At 41.4% G+C, this 19,314-nt stretch overlaps 1 protein-coding gene across 2 annotated transcripts in view; it reads right to left on the bottom strand.

The window, feature by feature from the left end:
* Nucleotides 1-19,314, bottom strand: part of KCNQ1 (potassium voltage-gated channel subfamily Q member 1) — a 362,802-nt gene that overhangs the window by 96,497 nt on the left and 246,991 nt on the right. For both annotated transcript variants that reach the window (XM_027805339.2, XM_055722543.1), the window contains 3 exons: nt 12,975-13,069; nt 12,244-12,290; nt 11,407-11,468 (listed from right to left, as the gene is read on the bottom strand). In XM_027805339.2, coding sequence (XP_027661140.2) covers nt 11,407-11,468; nt 12,244-12,290; nt 12,975-13,069 — 204 coding nt within the window. The remainder of the gene's footprint in view (nt 1-11,406; nt 11,469-12,243; nt 12,291-12,974; nt 13,070-19,314) is intronic.

Here is a 19,314-nt window from a genome sequence, read left to right as displayed (position 1 = left end):
ATACCTAGCTGTCACTTAAATGGACGCATTCCATGTTCTCCCAAGCCTCCTGGATGCTTTGCTGGCTGAAGTACTGGTACTGTTCCTACACTTCTCCACCTGAAAAGAAAGCATTTCTGAGTGTGACCAGTATGTACCCTACCTGCCTGGACACACAATACAAAAGGAAGGTGACCTTGCTTGTAGGAATCGCTGCCCTCTTCCTTGTCAATGTAGCACTGTTAACTTCTTCTCCTCCCCTTTCTCTATGCAAAAGGAATTACTTTCTGATGCTTTTTTTTTCTAGCTTCCATGAGATTCAGAAATTCCTCTGCACAGAGATTCAAACCCAGATTTGCCAACCACTGTTTTGGAGCAGCCTATGAATGACCCATTCATCGTGAGCATGGTGGCAATCAGCTACAATCAAAAGTGTGCTGCAAAGGTCGCTGAACCAGCGCTGCCCGCGCTCCAACCAGGGACAGCCAGAGCTTTGCAAAGCCTCATGCCCAAGCTACTACGAGGTACGTGGGGATGTGGTGCCACCCAAACGCTGCCGGATGGATCTCCAGCCCCAGGCCAGCGCGCCTGCAATGCACTGTGTTAGGTGGAAGGGTAGGAAGTTTGTGCTACAGCAGAAACCACTGCTCCTTCGCATCAGTGAAATGGCACTGCCTTACTCCCGCTACCTACTCCGCTTACTTCTGCTACTGAAATTGTGCCCAGAGTTTATGGCAACACCCCTGTGGGACTGATTATTTGACTTCAAATCATGGCCAAAGCTCCCTTACTTAGCACGAAGAGGTAGAGGATCCATGATTACGGCTCAGCCAGTCTCTTTTTGAGAAGTAGCAAAAATTATCGTTGCCCATTTACCTTCTAAGCTGTTCTTTGGTAAAACGTCTCTAGCCGAAACCCTCTAGGAAGTTGGGAGCAGCAGGATTAGGGCTCCCTTCAGTCCCCTGATGACCACAGTGTGCAATCACAGACACTGGTGGTACAACTGGAAAGTTTCCAGCAGACTTCAGCTACGATGAAGCAGGAACCCCATCTCCATTCAAGCTGACATTTTGAGTATATTTTACTCTTGGGGTTTTTGTTTTGACTGCCGCATTTGGCAGGATTATCATACATGGTAATCAAGCCAAGTCAGACGTCTTTGTTGCCAACATCAACTAGAGCAGCACAGCTAATACTCACATACCCAACTGCCCTGGGACAGATAAGCTATGACAACCAGAGACAAAGAACCGTCAGAGAATCAAACTGCGCAAAGCTCAAGTGAACAGGAGGAAAATCACATGCGAATGGTGGCTCCATCATGAAATGATAAACCAGAAAAAGGACGGCCTGGGAAGGGCAAAGAGCCAACCCACACTGGAATTGTCAGACATGCACAAACACAGAAATAAATGTAGATTTAACTTCTATTGTCAACATACATATTTTTAATAGGGATAATTTTAGAGTATTTATAAGGCTGTACACATTTTAAGGTTGGAAACACAATGTATTTATTCACTCTTTTTCTACGGCTGGACAAAGAGCAGTATTTATTAGGTGAAGTGTCTGACAAGCCTTTAGTGCTGTTAATCACACCATCTGCCTTGATATATTAAGGCTATTAGGACTTAACTAGATAAAGATGCACATGTTACTAAGTGAATCACCTTCTATCTGTCTAATGGAAACCAAGTGTTGATTTAAGTGGAGTCGTCTGTCTAAAAAAGAGAAAGAAATCGAAATAAACCCAAGATTAACAGATGTCGCAGAAGGGTCAATGTTGAGCAACGCTGGATCCAATGCTTTTAAAAAAGAAACTTCCATGAATGTTTGAACTCACTTGAATATTTCTCCCTGCTTGAGTGTGCAAATAAAACATTTAATACCATTTGTTTAGCTTTACACATTACATCTATACAGATGTCATTATCTATACATTATCTATATCTATACGGAGGACAGTTTCTGTGTCATGTAAGTATGCTCAGTCCTCTCCGCACCTAGGTTCCTGGGCTGCAAAATGGTTAGTGAATAGTTTCATTTCCAGATGATTTAAAATCTACAGTCTGAAGTAGCCTTGGTACATTTATGTTGGCCAGGTTGCTGTGGTTTATGTGTTCATATATGCTGTTCTCAAGTACTGGATGGTTTTAGTATTAATGGGCTACGATTATGTTGAACGCTGCACTGGCCAATATAACTATTCAAAACTAGAGAGGCTTTTAAACACAGTAACAAAAAGGAACGCTGATTTGCGGCGGAGTCCCAGGCATGGCTTAAGTTCAGTTCCTGGCTGTGCCACAGGTGCCACTGCGATACCTCGAGCCAGTCACTTCCCACAACCTTAGCTGGAAAAGAGGGAAATATTTGCTTCTGGCCTTCCTTTCTGCATTTTGCATGTTTAATCTGTCAGAGCAGGAGCTCTCGTGCTATGACAGTGCCACGAAGCAGCCACAGCACAGACCCACCCCAAAGGCAGGTGGGTCCCCAGCCCACCCCCAGCACGTACAGGGGTGGCCGCATTCTGCCTGCTGGAGCTGCCCGCTGCGCGGTGGCTGCTCAGGGCTAGGGAAAGAACTTGTGGGGCAGCCCCATGCCAGCTGCAGGAACAGCGGGATACTTCAAAGAGGTGTAAAAAGTCATCGTAATCATATTTGCTCTAGCTTTGTATAGAAGTAATGCAAACCTTGATTTTCTTATTGAAAGATGAATTGTGGTTTGGTCACAGCCCCAGTGGGTAGGATGCAGGAACAGAGATGGATTTGAGGAAACTGTATGTGCCATCTTGGTTTCCTGAGCTCTAGGAGGGGTAGCAATACTTTAAACCAAGTGTTCATATTCTGCTTTTAATGACTACCTATTTTTCTTCTTATCTTCCCTCTGACTCGCACAGTGCTAAGTAGGAGAGGGCAGCAAAAGCTCCTTCTCCTCTTTCTGTTCCCGCACTCTAAGCAGCACTGGATCATCTCTGTTTTGCAATTTTTATTTGTGGGGGGAGGAAGGGGAGCAGATAGGATGACAGAAGGTATGGACTTTGCGTAAGAAAGGGAGTATATCTTCTTTTACACTGATTCTTTTCCAAGAGCTGAAGAGATTCCAGCGTGAAAAGACTGCAGCCTGAATAGTGTCGTTTCAACTCCATGCACTTTCCCTCCCTGATACTCAACTGCAAATGAAAATAAAATATTTTCATTCCAGTGAGATCACTCTAAAAACAGTTCTTTGACAAGGAATGATTTCAACTGCGATGCATCTAACTTCAGTAAAGGTTCATCCTAGTGTATAAAAACCAGAATTCACCATTTACATTAGAACTTTTTTTGGTCGTTCATGTGCAACACACAGAGGAAAAAAAAAAAGCGCATTGATGAACTTGTGGTAATTTCTTTTCCGTTAACCTATAAGAAAGAAAAATAAAAGCCTTTCATAGCACACTGTGCACACATATTGTTCACTTAAACCCTTTTTCTCTGATCCACTCTACAGCTCTACAGGATATTTAGTTCATGCAACTGTTCCACGTTCTCTCTCGGAATATCCACCATGCATTTTCATTTCACGTCAGATGGAATTCAGTCTATGGACCAGAATGATGAAGGCTACATTTCAAATCTTGCTTGGATTTATCTTTGAATGCCAGGCAAAACAGGTTTTATGTGATTTAATAAAAGATTGAGTCATCTCAATTTGCAAAACTTACATCCACTTACATATCTGCTCAAATGAAACCACAAACAGCTGATTCCCAAACCAGCAACTAATCTGAAGACTGCTTGAAAGATTATCAACTGGTAACACATTATTTAATTCCTCCATTTCCCCCCTCAAATTCCTAGATTTTATAGGATATATTGCATGTTATCTAAAATTCCTCTGGGATTTCTGCTCTTAATAAGCAAGTAGACAGGTATGCAGATCACAAGCACGCACTGTTGCCAGTGTTAAGAATTAAAAAGTTATTAATCAGATCTCAAACAGGGAAAATATTATATATATATATAAAATCTCATTGATTTTTTTCTTTATAAATATTATATTTTATATATATATATACACTTAAAAACCCCAAATCTTTTTGTATTCGTAAATGTTTACACTCTACCTTCAGCATCATTCTTCCCAACTACTGGCTGCATCTAGAAGTGCTATAAATTTGGGGTAAAATCTATAGGAACTCCCTTCAACAGGAAGCCTTCTCTTTAGTATGTCACTTCTGCCTTTTTACTTTTTTGAAAAATATGTAGAGAAGCATCACAGATGACTGCGTGCAACCAAATAACCGGAGCTTAACTAGCCATTGCTTTTGAATACCTGCACAGCAACCACATGCTAGCCTGAATTACCTCCAGTCACTCTTCTCTACAACCAGGATAATGATTTATCTGGCTTAACATTATTTCACAGTGCTGAGGAAGCGTATACTCTCATCTTCTGTAAATAAGCTAATGAGCTGCAGTATCCTCACCATCTGTGGCTGTATTTTATTCAATGCTAGATTTGTTTTTTTGATGTAATCAATTTTCCTCTGGTCCAAGAGCTGACACTTCAGAAACAGACTGCACACCATCACAACAGCTTGTAACACTGCCCTGCAGGCCAGGTCTGAAACTATACCTAAGCTCCTGCACCTAGATAGTTTCCTGCAGGTTACAGATAGTACTTAACACCGTGGATATTAAACCATTTCAAAACTAACACAAAAATTGACTATTTTTCATTTGCGCTGCTATAGGCTCTGACGGTCTTCAAACAGATGAAATCAGTGTTCACGAGTGGCTGCAAGTAAAGGCACCCACACCTGACAGCCTGGGGTGCGGTGCTGCGCAGCCCCTTGCGAGTGGCCTGGCGGGAGCCATGGGGTCTGCCTGCAGCCCCCCTGCGCCCCCCGGGGCCGCTGCGCCGGGCTGTACAGGGCCACGGCCAGCCACGCACAACAGCCCAGCGTTGAAAGGGCGATACTCAACAAAACTAAAGTTTATCTACCCCAGTTATCTTGCTTTGGTACAAGGCTTGTAGCAGAGTCTTAAAAGAGGAGTGTGAGAAAGTACATATACATAAAATCATGCTTTTCCTTTTTTTTTTACCAACTCATGCTGGCTGCTTTAGAAAGTACTTGCTGAACTGGAGTTTACACACAGTCGTCTTGTTTAATAGTCCTCACGTGAGCCCTTCTCCACAACTTTCCCCAGCATCTCTCTCAGTTTGGTTCTATTTGGCTACCAAAGCTGCTGGCAGCAGTGAATCCTACAAATAAATATTTTTTGCTTTCATTTTTACCATGACTCCTGATAATTTTACTGTATCTGGGGAGATGGGAAGTGTAGGGTACTGGAAATGGAAATCTGCAGGTTTTCGTTGTTTACCCACTGAGGTATTATCAGATCAGTGAGAGAAAAGCTATTAAAACTGTGGGGCTGCCTAAGGACCTGGACTGGTAAAGGACGTGCTTAGCTATAGTCCAATTTATAGAAAACGGGCATCCTCCATCACACAGTTCAGCACCGAAATTGCTTCCGTATGCTTGTACTTTAGCATCTGGCAAAAGACTAAGGATTAAATTAACAGGGATACTCAATCTTCCATATGCTGCTTAATATTCCTCCACATCCTCTAGGTTACTACTTCTGCATTACTGCAAGAACTACACAGATGAGTAACTGCCTGGCGGTGAATCTTTTGATTTTTATTGATTTTGCATATCTTTTAAAATTTCCATCCAAACCCATGGTTTTTGGTTACTTTTCTAGGTATCAGGAAGGAAAATCCTCACACACCTATTGCAGAACTGCTAATTTTCAATACCTGAGCTGCCTAGTGCTGAGAATTTCCATGCCGGACACTTTCTGAAGCAGTCTCTTGCAGCTGGTGACTCCTGGCTCTAACCGTGCTTTCCAGCACCGACCAGAAAGTCAGATGGTTGTCTGTCAGTCTTTTACCATCAATTTTTCAGCATCAGTATCCAATTAAAAATAATGGCAAAAATGTTCCTGTCCATGGCAAACTGAAGTGTAGGAAGGCCATCACCAGCCAAGGGCTTTGTTCAAGTTTGCGCTAATTGCTACGTTACACCAGGACGCACAGTGGCTGTTCCCACAGGCTACGGAACACCTTTACAAATAGACAAAAAAACCCACCGAGGTTTGATCGTGTGTTAGATAATGCAGGTATTACACATAAAATTGGAAGACTGGCCACACAGGAAGAATTCTTTTAGGTGAACAAGCTGTCAACATGACACCTGGTATTTGTGAATGCAGGAGGAGGTAGGTGAGAATACTTTCCCAATCAAAATGTTAAACTGCCTAAGGTATGCTCCTAGGATTGTAAATACGGAGTATCCAGTAATGAGACACATATATGTACAGATCTATACTTCTACTTATGACAGCAATGCTGTCAGGTAACTAACACATCCGTGTTACAGAGCAAAACTGTATCACAACCACTGAAAGAAAAACATCCTCCCAAAGGCATACAGCCTCGATAAGGCTCAGTGCTGCTGCCAGTCCTGATGAAGGAAGACTGAAAGGTTGGCACATCAAGGCTACTGTAAATTTTTATCAAAAGGCCTGCTTCACAGCCTGCCAGGGCAAAGGAAAGACTCCTACCACCTTTAACAGTCTCTGGAGCACGTCCCAAAACTTTATTGCCTTGGATGGGCTGGGAGTTCATTATTAGAAATGGCATGATTAAAGTTTACCTTGTGACACAGTAAAAGAGCAATTTTATTAACATTACAGGGAAATTCCTCTGCAACATGTAACTCAAGTTCATATATTTTTCAGCAAATCAACAAGAGAAATAAGTTAGATATGAAACCTTTTGTAATGGGGAACTATTAGTTGATTAGAAAACAAGAGCAGGAAAGGGCAAGAGTAAAATCGGAAACTGGACCTAGACTTATCAGTGGCCATTCCATTCATCTGGACTGTATTTAACAGCGCTCCAGCCAAAGTGGAGCCAAACTAATACACGTAATGGATAGAATAAATGCTCTGGTGAAACAATTGCAGAAAATTATTTAGCTAGAAGAAAATGTCATACCACGTATATAATGTTGTAACGTACAGGTCTCCACCACTTTTTGAAAGCCACCTCAAATAAAGCCTTTGCAATTCACTTTGAAAAGTTCCGTACTCAGCACTCATGGTGAAAATTGTACCAAATATCTACCATATCCTTACAGTTTTCCTGAGCATGGGATCAATGCATTTAACAATCCATCAAGGACATTGTAGATGCAAGACAGAAAACCAGATCACAATAACCAGAACTCGGTAGAGCCATGCAAAGAAGAGAACTTTCAGTTTTGTTTTCCAAGATCAGTTCAGATTCTCAGTAGGCAACCCAAGCCACACAGTAGCATCTATTTTAGGGCACACGCTTTCACATGACAGATTTGGTTTTAATTGGTTTAAACAAGTGGTGCTATCTGCCTTTAAAGTGAATCTGAAAAAGTGAAATGATTCTCTGCTGAGTGCTGCGCTGCATGTTGGAAGTTCTGCCTGTTGCTCTTTGGGTTAGTCTCGGTCAGCACATCAAACCTGCATACGCTTGGAAAGGAGGTTGCATTGTCTTGCAGGACTGGTGGATTCACACTAAAAGGTGCCATATATCTTACTACTACGTATGTTCTGTATAAACAGAAATCTCCATTTAAATCTCTGCAACAGTTCCATATGACTGAAAAAGACTATTATATAATTTGTAGTTGTGACCTTGGCAATACTGATATTAATACTGTCCTTACTGTCGGCTACAGGAAGAGTTCTGAGTATACAGAAAGGACACCTAGAAAATTGCTTTGGATTGCTGTAACTATTCTTAAAAGGCAAATTTTAAAGCATCCAAATGATTGCAGAAGGTTAAGTCCTATTCTTAAAAGAACTTAGCAGAGAACAGAGCATAACGTTTACTGCTCAGAATGGTTTGTAACATTTTATTGGAAATTTAGGTTCTGTTACTCTGCTCTGGGAGGTGCACAGGTAGGACCTCCTGACATCGGGGGCTGTATGCCATGGAGACACAACAGCCTGTCGAGAGGCCAGGGGCTGCCAGCTTTAGCCCTTGCTGTGTACTCTAGATGATTTTGTGCGGTACCCATATTTAAGGCCAAATTATCTTAGGGTTGCCAAGCAGTAAGCCTGGCTGATCACCTGAAAAGTGCAAGCTGTGCCAGTTACATCAAAATTAACAGTCGGCAAAAGGTTGAAAAATGACAGATTAATTTATTCTAAAATGCTAACAGTGCAGTCATTTATGGCCAAGCTAAAATTAAAGTGGTGAAAAGAGGAGGTATAGCCTCCAGAAGTTCTTGAGGGCACTGCGGGCTTGTTCTGCATGGAGCTGCCGGGCACACCCCGATGGAAACCAGAAGGGCACAGTATTTGCTGCCCTCACCTTCATAAGCAAGAATAATGGCACAGTCAAGACATGCTGCCATTATAGGTTGGATTATGGTTTCTCTTACAAAGGTTGTGCAGTTTCTTGTTACATTAGTTGCAAAACCCCCTTTTCAGTTGCTTGCCAAAATTACAAAATTCTATGGGGAGGAATCTGTAGGAAGGTTCCTGCAAGTGTGATTCATGCCCCTCGCTTTCACACATTAGGAAACAATCTTTGGTTATATTATCACAAACTGTATATATTACAAGGTCAAAGTTTCACTCAGCACACAAGATGATCAGACTTTACGGGCCTCTCTCCCTCAAATGAACATGTTTCTAAATTTAAAAGAAGAAAAGACAATTTTTTGCTGATTTTAATACTCGGAAATTCAGATTTGTGCCATAAAGTATCATAATTCCTGCTACTACACTGCTGTTTGACTCTAAGCATTCTATTTTTCAAATGTCCCTCTCACATGCTACCCTCTCTGTGCTGACAGCCATACACATGCCTCCAGAGTATGTTTGCTTGTGCCACAAGTACAAAAACTTTGCAAGAGTGACATGATTTCCCAGAAACACTGCTAAATACTCTTGAAGACAGAACTATCTTCATTTGTAAATGCTTCTCGAGTTAAAAATCCACCTCCACAAAAGCCTATAGGAATACACATAAAACTGGATTCTGCCCCACTGATGTGCAAGTACCAGACCCTGTGCTGACCATAAGCAGAAGCACCCTAAAGTTTAAAAAAATGAAAGTTCAGGGTTTCTCCTCTTTCTGCTTTAACACAGACTTCTGTACATCAGCCTCCTGCTGCAAGGAGCATGTGAACAGTCATTGAGAAAGACCCAATGGAACTCAGCTTATTCTTGTGGCTTGGGAAGTGCCGTGTAATTTCTTGCTGTAGCAGGAGTGTCCAAATAATCTCAGAAGGCTACGGCTCATTTTAAAATGCCTTAAAGGAGATTTTTCAAATGCGCAGAAAGTGGTTAGATGCTAACACTAGCCTGCAGCACTGAAAGCCTCTCCTTCAGAAGTCCCAAGATTCAAAACTAATTCACAAACCAAACGGGATGTAACTGTTTGAAATATGTAGTCACCTTAAAAACCAGCTAATATAGACATCCTTTATACAGTGCTCAGCTCAGGAAGGCTTTAACTGTAGGTTGAAAGCACAGCGTGCACTGTGTACTTTATGGAAAAGAGAAGCCCGATCTCTGAGGGCAACACCCCACCCCCCCCCCCCCCCCAAACTAGCTTTGGCCACCATCTGCAGCTGCAGAAAAAATGTGATTTCAGTGTTGCCAGTTGTTGTCATGTATACCACTGCTTGCTGAGTCCAACCGAAATTCTCTATTTTTAGCCTTTCAGCTACTTTCAGATAAAATTCCTGCAGATAGGACTAGCTGTATACAGCAGATAACATACAACTCTGAAACCACAGATGACCTCATGCAACTGCAAAGAAAAACGGGTCTGTACTTAAAACAAGGCTAAAATTTAACCCAGCTATACTAAAATTAAACAGGGAGTGTTTTACAGTCCCATTACAAGACATAAAACAACAGTCACTATAAATTCACGGTGTACTTATTTGTAAGGATGTAAAAAGGGTAATTAATAACCCCAAAACGGCTTATCTCTGAGCCAGTACAGCACCAAAGCTTTCCCAGGCTTGCTGGAGAGTTTACAAATAGCTCTGAGAAGCTGTTTTAGCTGTCATTTGAGAATTATTTGTCCAAACTGAAAAGTCATTGCTCTTTGTCACAAGCCACAAGACATTTTCTAGTGTTCCACACTTTCAGTTGACATTACAGAGAGAAAATAAATAAATGTAATCCAAACGTTCTGGAAAGGGCTTCCATGTATACGTATGGCTGGGTGGGTACTGCACAGTGCTGCTGCTTCCAGCAAAGCGCAGGGCACCCACCTGCCTCCTGCTTCACCCTTTCTGCGTGCTACCCCACATACCAAAAAGCACCCGTTCCCTCTAAAAAGCCGTTTACTTCCAACAGATTGAAGAACAGTTTGATTACTATCGTTCTATCTTAAGTATGTAAGGAGTACCAGGTGTAAGGAACAGACATGCCACAGGTGAATCAACACGGGGCAGGTGCTTCACCAGCATCCCTTGGGATGTGCTGCTCACTCCTCTCCCGGTTTGCTGAGTATTTGCTGGATATTTCTTCAGAACAAATCCTTCATGGGCTTATCACATACTTCCAGTTGTGGAAGAAACACTCTAAAAGCTCCTTCCCTCAAGAAAAATTTTCACCCCTTAATACCAAATGAACAGTTTAGATACACAAGTGAAACAATCCTAAGGTACAGAAATTCTTTCACATTATAGGACATCAGTGAAGGATTCAAACCTTTCCTTAACTCTTCCTGTCCTTCCTTAATACCAACAGAGGCAAACCTCTATTTCTTAACAATGACATAGCCTCTACCTGTCATCTATCTTCAAGCACAGCCAGCATTGAAATAAAGGGTTACAAAGCACTTAAACTGTTAATTTTTGATTCTAGAACAAGCCTGATTTTTTTTTTTTCTGGCTTCACGTCACTTGAAAGGAGAAACTCCATTTGTCATAAGGAATGAAAACCAGGACAGAGCAAGGTTTGCTATCGCTCCCTCTAAGGAATTGTAGGTGGACTTATATAAACAACAGAGCAATGATCAAAGGGAAATCTTAGGGACCATAACATACCGAGGTATTAAGGGAACAGAGCCTTTTATCTATGGTGGAGGAAAGAAGTAGAGCATTGAGACATGTGTAATATATACAATTAAAAATCAAACCTCAAGTGAGTCCCAAAAGACACTGAAATCAATTAAGTCTGTTTTTTTCTTATTCTGTTAGAATGACAAGAATGAATCAAAAATGCAATCTGTCACAAAAATTACACTCCGACACCTGGAAAAGTCAAGCATTCAACTCTATTTTAAGCTGAGTTTCACCCCACATCCTATGAAACAAGCACTGTTCGATCACAGACCACGTCCTTGCTCACCAGCCTAACTGAGGCTTACCTTGTCCTCCACTCTGTTTAGCCGAGCACCAACCGTGTTATTCCCTCGATCTTTGCTTTTTTCTGTGGAACAACAAACATTTTCAAATTAATATACGGTAGTATAAAAAAATAGCAGCGAGCCACAACAGGGTGTGTTTAACCAGCCCACCAACATAGCGTAACTGAACACCTTTGCCATAATTCTATTCCTTAAAAGTAGCTTTTTGTTTCTTTTTATAGTGTTAGCCCCCACCATGGCTTTTAATAGCCCTTAGGTTTAAGGCACTTCCAACCTTAGTATTGTGCTTTAACCTGGGAGGACAAAACCATTCCTAATGTAGTTAATGTTTTAATTGCCTCTACAGCCAGCCTGAACAACGCATTTGGTAACTTTTTGTCATTTTCCCCCCTATAAACTATATAGAAACATGAGTTTCAAGATGACATTAACAGAGTGTTCATTAGCCGAACTTGTCACAAACAAACTTAGTAATTTGTGCTCCTTTTCCAGTTTCTTTTCAAAGCTTTTGAAGCTCTGTGTGAATATTACTGATTTCACAGGAACGTTGTAATCAGAGCACACCATTTTACTGAAAATGTGGTGTATCTCGGAGAGATCAGAGCCAACATTTTGAGAACTTCAGTGAAAGTAGGTGCTTTAAATATCTAAATAAGAACAACCCTACTTTGAAGGTGTTGATGACTAAATATTATCATGGATGCCTAAACTTCAGACCACAACTAGTCGGCATTGTTTAAAAATTTGGCAACAAAATAAAAAGTATTTTAACAAGTGTTTTCCATTAATTTTATCTTCATACAACTAACTTCAGACACATCCTTCCTATTAACGCACCTGAGACAGAGATAAAAAGAGATGGCTTCCCTATGGATTGGTCCAACCTATAAAAGAGAAAGAATCAATTTAAGTTCTTATCATCAGCTTGAACCAGCATCTTCACTTTCCCTAGCTGCAGCGGGGAGGCCTCCTCACAAACAAGAAAAGTGAAGTTCAGAGAGTTCTGGTTTGTACTGCAAGGGAAGCAGTTGCTTTGGGCTAAATATAACTTGAAATTAAAAAAATACCAAAATAGGATTAAACCTAGATTGGTCTTTAGCTTCTTTAACCAGTGTGAAGTTTTATCATGCCCATCACTTTTCCTTTGTGATGGGCACGAAGAGCAGTTTTTCCCCTTTTCCCTGTTCTTCTCCAGCTTGATTGTTGCCTCTACCTGCCACCTCTCAGCTTGCTCGTCACTGCAACTCTACCAGAGCAGGCAGCAGCATTTCACTCTGTGAGTATAATACAGCTGCTTACGGTCAAAGCTAGCAGGGACTGAGGCCATACACATAAGTATAATGAAAATTTTAAGTCCTAGTCATCAAATTTTTAAGCCATTTGCCTTTTCCTTCCTACATGAAAACAAAACTTTACTGCAATACCATTCTACATCCTGTAACTTGGCAAAGCCCTACCAGTACGGCAGCTGTAACCCTGTAGTTTTTGATCCCCTCGGTCACTGGCTTATTTACAAATATCATTGTGCTGGTGTTTATGGATACAGAGACTGAACTTCATTGACATACCTCCTCTGTAACTCCTTGATTCGCACCATAAGGTTGAGGTGACCCTGAGAATACTGCTCAATAACATCTCGGACATCATAGGGCTTTCTGGCTTGCTGTAAAACAAAAAATCAAGCACCACGCCTTTAAGCCACAAGGAATGGTCTATGGTAATGTAGATTCTTTTTCAAGAATAAACAGTAAATTATTTTAACTCCTTTTATAACACTGTGTAAACATTGGAGGTATTTTAATTGTTGCCACAATAACACATTTTTTGTGGAATAATTATGGCAGTTCTGATTTCATCCACCTTCTTGTTACTGTGCAGGTCTACCTGCCTTTCAAGAGATTATCCACTGAACTTGAGGCCGAAAGAACTTGTGGCCAAAGCGCCAATCTGGCACTTTGCTCAGAAGTTTGAGGTCAGTGTATTTTCTTCTGAAATAAGGTTCACGGTCCTCGGTCGCCGACCAGTGAAGAGGTGTTTCACCTGCGGAAGCCATTGCTCTCAGCCAGAAGCGAGACAGCTGGGGCTCCGCGCACAGCCTTTCCCATGGGAGGGTCAAAGCAGTCCTGCCTGAAGGTGCGCGACTGAGCTCCCCTGCAAGAATGATGAGCTGAGCTTTCAAATCTACTGGGAAATACTGGGAAAATATTGGTGCAAGGAGTGACAAGGAAGAAAGCCCCGTGCCTGCCGTTTGCACTTCACACATGGGAAAGCCGTGGTCTGACCGGTTGGTAAGGAAAATACTTCTGGGCAGTATTAAAGAGAGAGATGACAACCATAATTTTAACCAATAAAATGCAAGACTAACTGGAATGCAAATGAATGAACTTGTCAAAGCACAATGACAAATTAAAAATATCTAAATCCTACATCTAGAAACTAGAGTCCGACCAGTGCCAGAGCCGCATATGAGAGGCAGCAGCGAAGCTCTGACAATAATGGAGAGAGGAGTGGGGTGCAAGTGTCCCACATTACACTGCACAGGAACACCTCAACTTATGATTTGGTAGAAATCTTTTACTTAAAGATGCTAAGGGACTCAGCCAAACAACACAGTAACAATAAATGATATGGCAGCAGGCTGAGAGGGGTGCTCCTGCACCTCTACTCCGTACTGGCTCGACCCCCCCCTGCAGTACTGCATCCAGCTCTGGGGTCCCCAGCACAAGGCAGGCATGGACCTGCTGGAGCAGGGCCAGAGGAGGGCACGGAGATACTCAGAGGGCTGGAGCTCCTCTGCTATGGAGACTGGCTGAAAAGGTTGGGGTGGTTCAGCTTGGAGAAGAGAAGGCTCCAGAGAGACCTTACAACAGCTTCCAGTAGTTGAAGGCGGTTACAAGAAGGAAGAGGACAGGCTTTTTAGCAGGATCTGTAGTGACAGGACAAGGGGTGATGGTTTTAAACCGACAGAGGGTAGATTCAGATGAGATGTAAGGAAGAAATGTTCTATGATGAGGGTGGTGAGACACCGGCGCAGGTTGCCCCGAGATGTGGTAGATGCCCCACCCCTGGAAACATCAGAGGTCAGGTTGGACGGGGCTCTGAGCAACCTGATCTAGCTGAAGATGTCCCTGCTCATTGCAGGGGGTTGGGCTAGATGGTCTTTAAAGGTCCCTTCCAACCCAAATCATTCTATGATTTTATATTTCTAACTCATTCACTATGCTGTCTATAGATACTATGTAGGTCATGTTCAAGGTCTGGTAAAACCCTTGGTAACATCAAGTTACCACTTTTCCTTTCTTGTGTCTTTTGAGAACAAGGAAAAGAGTTTACAGTGGCAGCTTCCAACATAGCAGATTCTATACCACATTTGAGGTCTCAAAAGCATTTTGTCACCTGTACTGCAAAAGCAGGAGATATCTCTGCACTGCTTAATCTTATTTCACATGCTGCAGGTTTTCCTCAATTCCATGCCACAAATACTTTCTTTTTTCAGCCAAAGGAAAGCGGGATACAATATAAAAACCAGGCTGTGGCACCTTCATGCAGTCCCCTGCACCTGTCCGGGAGGTAGCTCCCACCTTTTAGGAGTCATTAATAATATCACTTCATCAAAGAAACTGTATTTCAGTCTGCCAGATTCCCCAAAGCCAACTGCAAACGTGGGGTGAATGTAAGATGTTCTCCAGCGGAAGGCTGAACAGGAATGGGAATTGCGTCAATTTAACCAAAGAGCACACAGGAGAATTCCCAGGCACCCTGGCTGCTTACACACATGTAAATCACAACTAACATCCACAAAGAAAGAAATGTGATTGAATAATGGCATAAACCCCTAAGTTTTTCCATGGGCTGGAATTATAAAGACAATGATATTTAAAAAAAAGAGAATGCTTGGATTATTTTTGTACCATAAATAAGGAAGAGAGAAATCTGCAAGATCAGCTTGAAAACTCCAGGTTCAGAAAAACTGTTCAGTAGGAATAAAGATGCAGCTTGCTCCTGCCGTGTTCGTGCTCTGATGCAGGTGTCTGACAGTGAAAAGAGCAGACATGTCCCTGCCTGCTTTTCATTTAGTGGGCTGCTGCTTCCACTTTAAAACAAGAACTGAAAACCTGGAGTAAATAGAATTTATGAATTAAGCTTAATTTCTGAGTAGGACAAGGTATTTAATAATCAGTACTGATTATTTCGTAATTACTTCATATTGAAAGCCAATCTTTCAAGAGAAAATAGTCTTGATGTTGATAAGAAGTTAATTTTTATAAAAGGAAAAGAACCTGCAGCACGCAACAGATGAGTATTGAAGGAACAAAAGTAGAAGCCAGCCCCACAGCTTTCCTTAACTTCTCTTCTTGACCTTTGTCCCTCTGCTAATTAAGCAATAGTCATGGCAAAGATCTTCTTAAATGAGTTAAAATTTCCTCCATTGTATACGAAAGTTTGCAAAAGGCACAGACACCAACGCCAAACATTAACCATTCCCCATGGTTGCTGCTGTTCCCCAGGAACTGCCAGCGCAGGCAGGCAGCCCCGGGAGGGGGGAACCCGTGCAAGGGGAATTTCTGGGAAATGTAACCAGGTAACAGTCAAATAAAATGGGTAGAACACCCTTTGAAGCGCAGGACACTGAACCACATTGTTTGGTATAGCCCAGTACAGAGATTAGAAAAGATTACACAAACAATTCGTGATTCATACCATGACAAATGAATTACATAAAATGATGAATTATAAGACTATAAATGCAAGACTTTCAGGTGAAATGTAACAAACCAGGCAACAGTTTACTCACGTCACCAGTGGAACTGCAGCCTGTATTTTTAGTTTATGCTATGTATAGAATATTTGCCATAGTGAAAAACATAGCACAAGTTAAAAACGTATTGTAGAAGGAAACTGATTTACTCAACAGGAAGAATTTACATGGAAAGAGGAAAAAAAAAGTATTCAAAATGACAATAGGAACTCAGACCAAATCCCTGGTCTCTGGATCCGTGATGTATATCACAGTTGTATCCATGTGTGTAAGTCTCAAGAATTTTAGAAACTTTCCTAGTTGGAAGACAAAGATTATTTACTCATGAATCCAGCTAATGGAATAACCAAGTACAGTGATTCTCTTCCTGAAACTCAGTTGGAAGGTTAGACTGTCCCAAAGACATCTGAATTATAACTACTATATGAAATTCATTTTTGGTGGGTGGGGTGATCAAAGCCTAGAAAACCCATTAATTTTGAAGTACTGTTTTTCCTATAATCTACAGAATCCTTCCTTAACTGTGGGCCACTCACCTTAAGTGATGCATAGTACTTGTGTTGACTACTAGCAGAATGTGATCTTTTCAATTTGAAACAGTTCTACAGACTTCACAAGAGCATAAACACATCCATGAAAAAGGTATTAATTCTTTATAATATTATGCTGGGTTCTTATGGACTATATTCAAACCTGGACTTGAAAACAGAGCATAAATTTCTCCCCTTCCTTTAAAGAGGAAATAACGCCCAAGTGTGATGCTTCACAAAGAACTGCTTTTCACGTCCTTTGAAATTTCTTTGTATCCATGTTTAGCTTCTCTTTATTTATTTTATTTATTTTTTTTTAAACAGGAAGGTTCTGCTTTCTAACTGACTTTTGTCCTTGTGCCATCACCCTCTGTTATTAGTTGAGCTCTTAAAGAAATGTATCTAGGCAAATTTAGGCGAACAGGTGTATCCTGCAAACAGCTGGTATAGTTTAAGAACCATGCTGGGTTCATGCTGGGACCTATTTTGCAAAATTTTCCTCTTCCTCTCCTTCTTCCTACTTCCCCTCTGAAAAAAAAAAATAATAATAAAATGCTTCAGAGGCATCTCTAAAAAATAGTCCTTTTAAGTGCTGGCCTTACTTGGTGTTCCAGCTAATTTTAAGCATGAATAGTCCAATGGATTTCAGCTGAAATTTGGAGTTTTTTCCCAATAGTTATAGAAAAAAAAAATCTAAATTTTCTTTAAGGAAGATACATTTCACATCAACACAAAAAGCTTAAAAGGCAAATAGCTACCGTGAAACAGCTATGCAGACCTCTTAAATGCTGAAGGACACATTAAAAAAATGCATCTTCTGCTTTACCTTAATTTCAGATATTGCATTGGACTGGTTATTAGAATCTGTGTAGTCATTACTTGGCACACATTTAAACGTTTTAATTTCTTATGACTATTTTATGTGAGTACAATAGAACAAAGCAGATTTACAACATACTTTTGAGGAAAGAATAATGACAGCGGTTATCTCTTAATTATGGGAGAGAATTTCAAAAGCACCTTGTGGCTTGAATTTCAAGGTGACTTTGTGCATTAAGTTACTTAGGTGCTTTTGAAAACCGTACCTTTGGTGCTTTCCAAATTTTTAAACTCGGTCATAACCTTGCGTACAGAAATTACGGAGAAGGATCAGATATCCCCGCTGTGTTCCTACTGGGAGACTCCGCCGCTGACAGCAGCGGCCATCTGTCACTTGTGGGACGTGGGAGTGACTGGAGACATGTCCCACCCCAGCCTGACTGACCCTGGCAGCTCTGCGGGAGCGGCCAGCACGGGTGGCCTGGGGAGGGCAGGCTGCGAGAGCGGGGTGAGGGACAGCCCTGTGGGGATGTTGTAGATGGCCAGGACCTGGCCTTTGGCAGATGTGAAAGTGAGAGTACAACTGAGAAGCCAGATTAGCAACTGGGATACCGAGTACAAACAAGTTTTAAGTACGAACTGAATAGTCCCATTCTATTCAGTCAAATGCTTTTCCAGCTTCTATCAAATCACCTGCCGCAGGGGACTTCCGTTTATTTGCCAGGTGGATAATGTTGCACACAGCATTCAGGCGTTTTCCAAATCTGGTTTTGACAAATACCACGTGGGAGGTAGGTATCTTGTGTGCAGATTTCTTTTTTCTAAGCAGTTTAGTTAATACCGTGGCAAATATTTTATGATCTAAATTTATGAGAGTAATGATTCAGTAATTACCATGGAGCAAAGGATCACAATCAGGTTTTAGAATGAGAATAAATTACAGTTTAATGGAACTGGCCGTACTTGGGCAGTTTTTCACAGAGCAGCAGTAGGCACATCACTGGAATGGGCCAACTCCCTCGCCAAGTTATGCGTGCTGCCAGCAAGCATTAGGAGCTTCTCAACAAAATGACTATTAAAACTATTTTCAAGTAGTCCAGACACTGCGCCTTTCTTAATTTTAGTCTAATAAAAACAGGTGAAATGTGCCAGCAGAATCTTTCTGAAAGCGCTCTCTCCAAGAAAATCCCAGACATGGGAGATTTCTACTTCAATGCTGACAGTCCCAATATATGATACATAACTGGAACTGATTCCTGAAAAGCTCAGGCAACGTTAGCCATAAATTAGCTCATGAATTTTAGTAAAAATAAAAAGATTCAAAGGAGAAAGTCACTAAAGAATTCAGGCAGTGTTGCTAGATTTCAAAAGAAGTCAGAATCATGGGTTTGAAGTAGCAGCAAGCATCACCTAAGAGAAACAATCATCTCTTGGAAGGCTAGTCACCGTCATCATGAGCAACACCTTTTTGATCCTAAATTTTTCACCCTCCAGATCAGAAGGAAAAAGGACACCCTCCCTTTTGGTGTGGGGGGGCTAGATCAAGGGTGGGAAAGCTTTTTAGTCTATTGTAAGTAGTAGTGGCAAGGTCATATATGAAAACGGCTGTGGGCAGCTAAGCCCTTCTCTTTCTTTGCATTTTCAGTTGTGAAGCCTGTTGTCTAGAGATTGTCCCTTATTAATTAACTTTAAGTAATATATTTCTTACATATATATGTATTTACCTGGTTTAAATCAAGCTGAAGGCTGTTGACTAGTGTTTTTACTGGGTTAATGAAATGGATTTAGAAAACTCATTCA

This window comes from Falco cherrug, chromosome 10, assembly GCF_023634085.1.
Source record: "Falco cherrug isolate bFalChe1 chromosome 10, bFalChe1.pri, whole genome shotgun sequence".
NCBI classification, from domain to species: Eukaryota; Metazoa; Chordata; class Aves; order Falconiformes; family Falconidae; genus Falco; species Falco cherrug.
This window is presented reverse-complemented; position numbering and strand designations above follow the sequence as displayed.